Genomic DNA, 11,180 nt, shown 5'->3' with positions numbered 1-11,180 from the left:
TTTCTAGGTACCTACCTATCAAATCTATTATAAATCAAAATCAAATCAATGATTGCCAAAAGTGGGTGTTACATATATAATATTATATAAACGTTTCAAGGTAAAAGTAACTCATTAGCTGGTACAGCGGTGAATAATTTTTTTCCCTCGTTAACGCAGGAGTTGATGATGGCATCAAAAGCGGTCGGCGCGATGTCTCTCACTACCGGCTCCCAATGCTCATCGATCACGCGGTCGATTGTGGCCGCTGGAAAATATATTATATTATTTATAAATATCAGAAACTGACTTTAATTTTTAAGGTAATAAATTTGATTAAAGCGCTTTATACTTATGTTAGTCTTAAATTCAGCTGTAATGATTATTGGAGTAAAAAAAAAAAATTGTGGCTCATAGTTATTATTCATCTTAGCTACATCTCTTGACCAATAAAATCGTATTAAATAAGAACGTTGTGTTCAAATTCACCAATTGAAGCCCTTAAAACAGGCGTTCTAATTTACTATGATTAATTAGTCAAGGATCGTGGGTAAGCTAATTGTAATGATGATTTACTATTTTTTACGCAAATAAATTATATTTAATATGGATTAGTATTGAAATGTGGAAAGTTATGTAGATGTAGTGATGTCGAAATATCGATAATCCTGTCTTGCAATCGATAAATTACGAGATTAAATTATATTGAAATAAAAATTTAGTGTTATAAATGTATAGTTAGATGATACAGTTTTCACAAAATTATTAGTATTAAATGCATTTATAAAGTAGAAGACAATATAGTATATGAGATTAACACGACCAAATTAAAAATTCACCATTCACTGGCCGAGTAACTCATCTGCAGGTACTCCACTAAAAAGTTTCCTAACTTCTAAAACACAGGATGATATGATCTGGTCTATGGCCGGCGGTGCTATTTCTTCCATGATAATACTCCAATTGTTGTTTAGGAATTTGAGTGTTGTGTCAGCTGTAATGCATTAAAATGATGTAAACATAATGTTTTTGTAGTATATATTGTTACAATTTTATTGAGGACACAGCAGGATATATTGTGTTCAAAATCTGGAGTACTCCGACTGGGGAGGTACCTCAATCTTAGAAAAGATCACGACTAAATAACACTCAAGTAGTGTTGTGTGAAGAGTCTGGTGGCTCCTAGAGAGCCCCTAGGAAGGATTGGAGGTAAAGCAACGCGTTTGCGATGTTTCTGGTGCTGCAGGCGTCCATAGGTTACAGTAACCGCTTACTATCAGGTGGGTCGTACCCTTGTTTGCCGATCTAGTCTTTTAAGAAAATGCTTGTTTTTCAGTTCATTCTTAATATTTTGTTCAAATATGCTTCAGGCTTTAATATCCTACAGCTGGGCATAGACCTCTTTCCCCATGTAGGAGAAGGCGGGTTGGCGGATATATATATATTATGATTAACGATCGCTATCAGGTGTACATGATAACAACAGGGACCGACGGCTTAACGTGCTCTCCGAGGCACTGTGGGGAGACCCACAAGGACTGCACAAGCACCCAGACCACAGCAAACATCTGAATGGCCAATACAAATGTTTGTCATGTACTTGCTATAAGGGAACTTATGAGATTTTGTTATCATATTAGTCTTTATTTAATGGTTAAATACTTTAATTGTTTCCGGATTTTAAAATGTCGACATGTAACCTTTTATAAAGAAAAATAATTGGGCAGGGCTGAATAATTACATTGTTAAAAAAAAACTTAAAAAAAAAAAACATATCTCTATGCTCAACACAAATAGGAGCAAGGTCTTTCAATCAACTTATGTAATAAAGTGACCTCTACACGAAGGTAGCAACTTAACGTAAGGTTACTAATATGAGTTTATGGTGTTTTCATAAAATTAAGATTAAAATCAATAAGATAATTGAGGAGTTTGAGATCAATAGTTCAAGTTCAATTCTCATGAACATTTATTATTGTTACTTGTTATTAAAATTATTTATTGCCATAATAAAAATCGTGTTGCATATCGTTATTACTGCAGCCACGTTTGGCGTTAAAAAGCTGAAAAAGTTTGTCTAAAATTGGACATGTAGCCAAATTATGAATTGTATTTTTTTTAATAAGGAATATGTTATATACTCAAACACATACATTACAACAATCGTCAGTTTAGGCAGTAAAACATTTCTCGATTAGTAATGAAAGGTGTTCGAACCCACGACCGTTATAAAAGTCAGAACGTGGCAATGCACACGCACAGGAATAAAAAAAATTCTGTTCTATTAGATTATCATCTATCAGCTGAAACCGAAAACCAAAATTTCAATGATATACTTTTTAGAAGATTTCAAAACCATTATAAGCCCATCAATTTAAAACGTCATCAAAACATAGGAAACATTATGAATTGATATAATAATGTTATTTGTCTAAGTAGTAAATTAGTATAAAATTACCGAGCTCCTTATTTCCGCCAAAGAGGTTTGTGAACTTGAACTGCGCGTGATCCATCTTGTAGCTGTCCTTGTGGTCGGTGATGATCCAGTGACCGTCCACTGTTTTGTAAGTGTATCTAATAACGATGTTTAGATTTGCTGTGAACAATATAATTATATGAATACTGTCACACTTACTTTTCTTTTATTGATTTCCAATATATTAGATACTTATATTTAATTTTATTTGTATGTGTTAGTGGCTTTAATTCTATTAAGAGTGAGGATGTTGTATACATATACATTAGGAGTCGTTCATTATAACATTAATCAATGAGAAGTAAAGAGATATCACGTGCATTTATTTTTCGTTGAAAACGTGATAAAAATAAAAAAACATTCTGTAACCTTGTTCTGTCAGGAAATTTGTATCACAATGTTTAATTTTCTAAAATTTAATCAAGTTACACCTGCTATTAAACTAACGGTAAGTAACGGATAGGTACGTTATAGGGGTAGGGATAGCCTAAAAACACATTTAACCACCACATATAACTTGGACGCGGGTCGAAAAGTTGCTAAAAACTTCACGTGATTAATGGAGGACCTATTTATCTCGAATGATTACCATCCTAAGAAAAAAATATTTCTTATTAAATTCTTTATTTAAACGATATCTCAGTTAACCACATGACAGATAGGTTGATGGTTGATATTGATTTAAGTGTAAATGTTTTAGATACCACGAAAAAAAAAAAAACTAAAAAATACTTTCATCGATTAGGCTTCAGAAACTTGGATTATCGTCATTTAAAAAAAAAATATTACAAATTTTTGTAAATTTTATTATATTTAGTTAATTAGAAGCTATGTAGATCCATCCGAGGAAACAGTTACTTCAAAAAATATCAATACATTCTTTAAAAGATATTAAACATACCACAGACAACAACTCCTCGGGAACAGCCATTGCAGAAGTGTTAAATTTATTTTATAATTAAATTAATTGACACTATTGTATGACAACTTACCGATCTTGATCTTTGCCTGGCCGTTACCCTTGATGGGTAGAATGAGCACTTTTCCGTCCATCTCGTAATGTGCCTTTAATGTTATGTTAGCTGTGAAGTCCAGCAACGCTTTGCCCTTTTCCACATTCATCCTTACAAGAAAAAACTTTGGTTATAAGATTATAATTGTGTTTGCTCGCATATAAAAAAAAAACGACTTCAATTACATCGACAAGTAAATACGACGTAGAAAATTGATAAAACAGTCAATTGTTAAGGATAACTCAAAAGATACTAGTCAGATCTCAAAAATTAAAGAAAAAAAAATGAAACCACATGACAAGAATCGGGTTTTAATTAAAAATCATTAAAATTGTTACACTCAATATAAACTTATGAGATAATAACACATAAAAAAATTCAGTCGAATTGAAAACCCCCTCATTTGTAAGTCAATTAAAAATCTAGACTAAATAAATAGGTACCCAAAGGCTAATGGCATTATATTGCTCAGCGGTTTAAATATTTAATTAAACTCTGGAGTACGGAAATTTTTTTAGTTACCAAAATTATCATCTATTAGTGTTTCAAGGATTTGACATTTTTTTTTTAAATTATACTATCAGTTGCAATCTAACATGGCGGAGCCAAGAATTCAATTTTAAGTCTCATTTTTAAAGATACCGGAGAATTTGCTAATAAATTGGAAATTATGGTATTGATAATTACAATATTTAATTTGAAAATTTAAAATTAATGATGTTTCACTTTTATGTAAATTTGTTTGGATGTAGTCTACTATCTGCTTACCTAGATTTTCAGTAATTATTTTACTTACTTGAAGGCGTTGAGCCTGAACCCAGACAATCCTGTGACCACGGTGTCTTCGAAGACTACATTTAGGGCTGGATTTTTGACCACCACTTTGCCCAATTCCGCAGGGTCGAGGGGCTTCACGCCCAATTCTGGGATGCCCTGGGCGAATATAGGACCGGCGGCTGTGATCACCGACGATACGCATTGGTTGAGGTTGGGATCTGATGCTGAACAGGCTTTGATGAAAGACGCTGTAGGGTAGAATGAGTTGTAAATTAGTTAAGCATTCTATTATATAAGGTGTTCTTAAAAGCGTCAAAAATATGTCAGAACATATTAAAACACAGGTTTAATCGGCACATAAGTTATCGATAGATTTTAGCAGCAGGCGTATAACATTCAGTAAAAGGCTTATACCTCTACAAGTAAACTGCATCTGTTGGATTCACAAATTATAACCAGGAATGAAACAAATATAGATTACTAGGTGACCTCAGACCTACCCGATATGCACACAATATTTCATAAAAATCGGTACAGCTGTTTCGGAGAAGTATGGTAATTAACATTGTGACATGAGAATTTTATATATAAGACTAGCTGATCCCACAAAAGTTGTTTTGCCATATATGTCATTAACCCCATTATAATTTAGGGGTATGAAAAATAGATGTTGTCCGTTCTCAGATCTACCCGATATGCACACAAAATTTCATAAAAATCTATTCAGCCGTTTCGGAGGAGTATTGTAACTAATATTGTGACAAGAGAATTTTATATATAAGATGAACTTGTATAATGTCGGATATGCGATTATTTTAAGCTATGTTTATTGTTCAATCCCAATAATTTAATCAAAAAGTTTACCTTCTACGTAAGTAGGTACATATGATGCGTTAATAACACGACCTTGCGAAATTTTTGTTTGATGAATAGTTATTCCAATACCAAAACTAGGTACCTACCAGATAATTAAAATTTTGTATTCTTTTATTAAAATTTACTACATAGCAATGTTTATAGACCAGTAAATAATTTCGCGTTTTTAATAAGTACACTATACGAGTATGTCGATTGAAGTACATAATACCGGCGTGCTAACTTCGCAATAAAGGAAACATCGCAAGCATAAGTAAAAAAATTGCTAATATCAACGATAAGTTACTTTACGTGTCAGATGCTTGTGTGTTTATCATAAGTAATTACATATTAACTTTTGACTACAAGTCAGACTTCACTGTTTAGACAAAACGACTTCGTTACGATGTCTCTATAATTGCTTATATAGTAATAACTCTAGTTCTGGACGGTGGTCGGTGTGTCAGTTTAAAACGTAGGTATCTTATGAGATTTTTAAGTAAGATCTACAGAATCACAAATGTGATGAACGGATACAATTTCATACTACGGGTTTCGTATGCCGTCGGAATAAATATGCAGGCAATTACACTTATTTTTAAAAAAAATGCTATTATTTGCTATTATTGACGTTTTCGTTTAGTTTTATTAAATGTATTTAGCCATAGCTTTTACAAAACAAGAAAAAGTACAAAAGGCCGCCCTATCGCTTTGCTTACAGGCAACATTTGGAAGGAAATTGAAAAATATGAATTTAGTAGGTTACTGAATGAAACAAAACAGAATATAAAATTATACATAAAAGAATTGTATATTAAAATTCGAATTGCCGTCAGTGTTCCAGTGGCGTGCCACAACTGTTTGTAGTAATTCCTTTACTATTACGGCAAACAAGCATTTTTTAATATTTTATGGACTATAAAGCGTCACTTAAGACTTTTAGAAACCGCATTATACAATATCAACCGCACATGTAAACAAGCTCAACTACGAACTATAATTATAATAAATAAATAACGCTTCAAATCCAACGGTTCCCTGTAGGGTTTTCTCCTGTGTCTGAGGTCCGGAAACATACACAAGACACAATCACAAACGTCCCGACCACGACAAACACTTGCTTACACATGGTCATACAAACAAACGTGGCCAATACAAAATGTACGTCATGAACGGGGATCGAACACGCGACCGCAAGCGCAACTTGACCCAGTTCTATGACCGCTGTGCCAAGGCGTTGTCGAATTTTAAGCGTTAAATTCTCTGATGATCTGATCTGAGGGATCCCTCGTGGCTCACCTAGAATCAAGAAATGGTTTTGAAGATAGAATGGCGTTGAGGGGTTAAATAAAACTTTACAAAGATGTGAAAGGATGTGAGTATTCCTGCGAAGATTAACCAGCCATCTGAGGTTATTAGGAAATTCTGAGATATCATAAAATTTACGGAGGCCAAAAAAAAAAATCGGACGCAAAAGTTACGCAGGCGTTCGATTAGATATTTATAACTTTTTAGAAACAAACGAAAGGTATCGTAGTCTTTATAAGCACGCAGCAGATGCAAAGAGTTTGCGACTTCTTACTGGTCCAAAAAAACGTCGCTCTCTATATATATTCTTAAGTTCTTAACAGTTTTACTAAAAAGAATAAATGTACCATCAAAATATATACTGAGAAGTGTAGACCCATCAAGCCCCGCTATCCTCCTAATGCTGCCTATTATTGAGAATTGAGTTTTATCGTGATTAACTGCCAGTCCGATTATACGGCTCCAATCAATCATACGAGCAAGATCAGCAATAATTACAGCTATAGCTTCAGTCACCTCAGGGACAACAGCTTGAAAATAAATTTGTAAATCATTTGCATAATCTACTGATGAGGTAGGACGAAATAAGATTATATGAGTCAGAATTGATCAATAACGCGAGGAGTAGTAGAGATGAAACGCGCCCTGAGGAACATCAGAGAGGAGGGTAGAGATAGAAAGTTGAATAGAAAGAGAAACTAACCTACATTACAACAAATCCTAAAAGGACTTGAAGATCGTTTGTTCGCTATTTCCAGTGACTTAGTTATACGCAAAAATGTACAAGATTTTACTATTATATTTTGTTTGTTCTAACGTATAAATTGTAAATATTAACTCATCGCCATACAAGCACGACTCGGAATGTCTATATTATGAAGGTTTTAATAGATGAATACATAGTTGTTAAAACTATGTTGAGTTTGAGCAAAGAATTACTTGTTAGCAGAAATAATGGTCACTAACGTAACAATAGTAAACATAAACCTACGTATAACACATCAAATGCATATATACTGTTATTGTTCGTTTTGATTTACGATACATAAAGTTTTATTATTGGCTAGCTGACTCGGCGAACTTCGTATTTAATTAAACAGCTCCGAAGCACGACTGTAGTTCACTCCTTCAGATCGACTATCTTAATAGGTTCAAATAAGGCTTACTAGTCTAAAAAAGATCAATACCATATCAAATGGTAAATAAACGGATAAAATAAAGCCTATGGGAACCCTATTGTGTTCCGATAGATGGCGTTGTTTAAAAGGTCCTTTATCGGAACCGTACATGCCAATTTACAATTTTTTGCACGCAAATGTCAATGCACTCTGCGTTGACATTTGACATGTACGAACAGTTTGTATGGGTATATAAAATTGATACTTTGACTACTTTCCCTGCAATTTCTTCATATTTTCTTACCCCGCACACATATTTTAAGCCTTTCTTGTACTATTGCGAATTTTTTCAAAACGAAATTAGCCTCAAGATTAGATTCAAGTAGATATGTGTAAAGAATAACGGGTTGACATCATCAATTTGAACAAAATACCTGTAACTAAACTAAAAAAGAATTAAAAGTATGAATGCAACTTTGCAAGTACCTAATTAGAGCAGCAATTATTAATGACACAACTGTATATTATTGATCATTGTTTTTATTCTATGCTCTGTTAGGAGCCTTCTTTTAAATAAATAAATTCAACATTTTTATAAGTAATGGACCTCACGCGTTTTCACTTGTATGAATTATAAAACAATTTCATTGCTTAGCCACCCCTCCCGCTTAGACTTGTCTAACAAGAAAATAATTAGACTAATTATTAACGTAGATATTTCAATAACTATATTAAGTTTCAAGTGAATTAAAATGAAGTTAAAAGATGTATCACACTTCAGCCTATCGCAGTCCACTGCTGGACATAGGCCTCTCCAATTTCGTGCAAAAATGGCGTGAACTCGGGTGTTTTGCCCATAGTCACCACGCTGGGCTGACGGGTTGGTGACCGCAGGGCTGGCTTTGTCGCACCGAAGACTCTGCTGCCCGTCTTCTGCCTGTGTATTTCAAAGCCAGTAGTTGGATGGTTATCCCACCATCAGTTGGCTTTTTAAATTCCAAGGTGGTAGTCCCTTAGTCACCATCGTTACGACATCCACGGGAAAAGAGGGGGTGGTTATATTCTTTACTGCCGTAACCACACAGCAGTCTGTTTATAGATTTACAATTTTCCAACATTACCTGTTATATTTGTCGTAGTATTAACTATTTGTAAAAGTGCTGGTAAACTTAAATGAATAAATTAAAAATTATAATATTAAACAGGGGGCGCGAAATAATCACTTATAATTTATTATAAACCGCCCGAACCTTAAAATAAATTATTATCATTATACCACAGAAAATGTTGTTGTTACCTTACTTTGGAATAAAAACGAACTACCCCACGGAAGTAGTATATTTTCACTGACTTCCAAAAAAAAGGTTATCAATTCATCTGTACTTTTAACCAATAGCTGGTGTGTGTCGTGTAGTAACCATTTAAACCTAATCAAGATCTGACGAGTACTTTTTGAGTTATCCCTGATAATGCGAATTTAATTGACTATTTTTCGACTACCAACGTCGTATTACTTGTTAATGTAAATTGAGATAGAATACATTACACCGTATTTTATATTCTCGGTTAAAAAATTCACCCGTAGGCTACTTTTCAGAAGTGTCACTGTGTCCATGTGTGGGAGTTACACACACATACTTTTTTTTTCATCCACGAGCAAACACGATTAACTATGTTTGGTTCTATTCCAGACTAAATACCTACCACCTAAACGATACACCTTTTTGGGGCACAACACACAGTTGCAGACATTTTAAACATTTTTTTAATTATTTAATTTTGAATTGGATTATCTTTTTTTCTTCTTTTTAGTTTTTTACGTTTTGATCTCTTTGTAATTTAGATTTATATAATTTTTTTATGATCTGTATTCATCTTTTTATTTTATAATTTCTTTTGTATTAATATTTTAGTCATTAAGTCTGCAATATTTGTGATGTCCTAAATAAAAATATTTTTTTTCTTTCCTCTTTCTTTCTTTCACCTATCTCTGTGCCTTACATCAACATCAAATCACCCGTTCTATCAAGATTAAGTGACAAACATTAGTCCAAACTTTTGCATGTGTTCTAGTATCTAAGAGGTCATTTACACTATCTAATTATACGTAATAAAGATGAGATGATGATGACTGTGATTGCTGCTGTCGTAATAAACGTTTTAGTTCTTTTTATTAGCACCGAACCGGATGTTTAAATTGAATTCTTTATATTTTCTTAACGTAATAACTGTTTTATTACCTCTCCTGCTAGTAATCGTAAGATGCGTAGAAAGCGAAAGAGAAGCAAGTTTTTGTTTCGTTTTTTTTTTTTTGTAATTTTAATTATTAGAACACGAAATTTTAGCTCGGTTTATTTTTAGTTGAGTAGAAAGTGATTTTTTTTATGTTTTAATAATGTAAGAGGTACAAACATTCAACTGCTGAAAATAGGTCTTATCATCTAGGATGATTGAGGTAATGCTGTTCATTGCTGTTGATTTTTAGCTGATTCTGATATTTTGTTTTCACGAGGTTATGCTTTTGGAGCTAAATCTATAATATATATAAACGCGAAAGGTCATTCATCACGAAATCTCCGAAACTATAACACCGACAAACTTGAAATTTGGCAGGTAGGCTCCTTATAGGAAGTAGACATCCGCTAAGAACGGATTTTACGAAACTCAACCCCTAAGGGGGTAAAATGGGGGTTGGAAGTTTGTATGAGAGTCCCATGTTTTTGACGTAAGAGACTTGAAATTTAAATGTATGCTCTATGGATGGTAACAAGGTGTTCAAATAATGTATCTTTAGAAATCAACTCCCTTTTGGGGTTAAAACGGGGGATGTTACGTTGACTCACTAATCACGAAATCTCCGAAACTATAATGCTTACAAACTTGAAATTTAGCAGGTAGGCTCCTTATAGGGCGTAATCTATTGCTAAGAATGGATTTGACGAAACTCGACCCCTAAGAGGGTAAAACGGGGGTTGGAAGTTTGTATGAAAGTCCCATGTTTTTGAAGTAAGAGACTTGAAATTTAAAATGTATGCTCTATAGATGGTAACAAGGTGCCCAAATAATGTTTCTTAGAAATCAACTCCCTTTTGGGGTTAAAACGGGGGATGTTACGTTGACCCACTCATCACGAAATCTCCGAAACTATAACAGCTACAAATTTGACATTTGGCAGGTAGGTTCCATATAAAGCGTAGTCATATTCTAAGAACTGATTTAACGTAATTCGACCCTTAAAGGGGTAAAATGGGGGTTGGAACTTTGTATGAAAGTCCTATGTTTTTGAAGTAAGAGATTTGAAATTTAAAATGTATGCTCTATAGATGGTAACAAGGTGTTCAAATAATGTATCTTTAGAAATCAACTCCATTTTGGGGTTAAAACGGGGGATGTTACGTTGATTCACTAATCACGAAATCTCCGAAACTATAATGCTTACAAACTTGAAATTTAGCAGGTAGGCTCCTTATAGGGCGTAATCTATTGTTAAGAATGGATTTGACGAAACTCGACCCCTAAGAGGGTAAAACGGGGGTTGGAAGTTTGTATGAAAGTCCCATGTTTTTGAAGTAAGAGACTTGAAATTTAAAATGTATGCTCTATAGATGGTAACAAGGTGCCCAAATAATGTTTCTTAGAAATCAACTCCCTTTT

General features: G+C 33.6%; 1 protein-coding gene across 1 annotated transcript; it reads right to left on the bottom strand.

The window, feature by feature from the left end:
• Window positions 1-196: 196 nt before the first annotated feature.
• Window positions 197-6,229, bottom strand: LOC123658605 (circadian clock-controlled protein daywake-like). Its single transcript, XM_045593975.1, has 6 exons — window positions 6,226-6,229; window positions 4,265-4,493; window positions 3,448-3,578; window positions 2,438-2,575; window positions 819-973; window positions 197-247 (listed from the first exon to the last, which is right to left on the bottom strand). Exons 1-5 carry the CDS (start codon window positions 6,227-6,229, stop codon window positions 822-824), a joined length of 654 nt encoding a protein of 217 aa, XP_045449931.1. The 3' UTR covers window positions 197-247; window positions 819-821.
• Window positions 6,230-11,180: the final 4,951 nt, after the last annotated feature.

Source organism: Melitaea cinxia, chromosome 12 (assembly GCF_905220565.1).
Source record: "Melitaea cinxia chromosome 12, ilMelCinx1.1, whole genome shotgun sequence".
Classification (NCBI taxonomy): Eukaryota; Metazoa; Arthropoda; class Insecta; order Lepidoptera; family Nymphalidae; genus Melitaea; species Melitaea cinxia.
This window is presented reverse-complemented; position numbering and strand designations above follow the sequence as displayed.

What these genes read in the sequence shown, in the direction of transcription:
- LOC123658605 (XM_045593975.1), bottom strand. An exon ending in TTCAGGCTCAACGCCTTCAA is followed by an intron (nt 3,579 to 4,264) that starts GTAAGTAAAATA and finishes TTTTCTTGTAAG; the next exon opens with GATGAATGTGGAAAAGGGCA. An exon ending in TGGCGGAAATAAGGAGCTCG is followed by an intron (nt 974 to 2,437) that starts GTAATTTTATAC and finishes AATGCATTACAG; the next exon opens with CTGACACAACACTCAAATTC.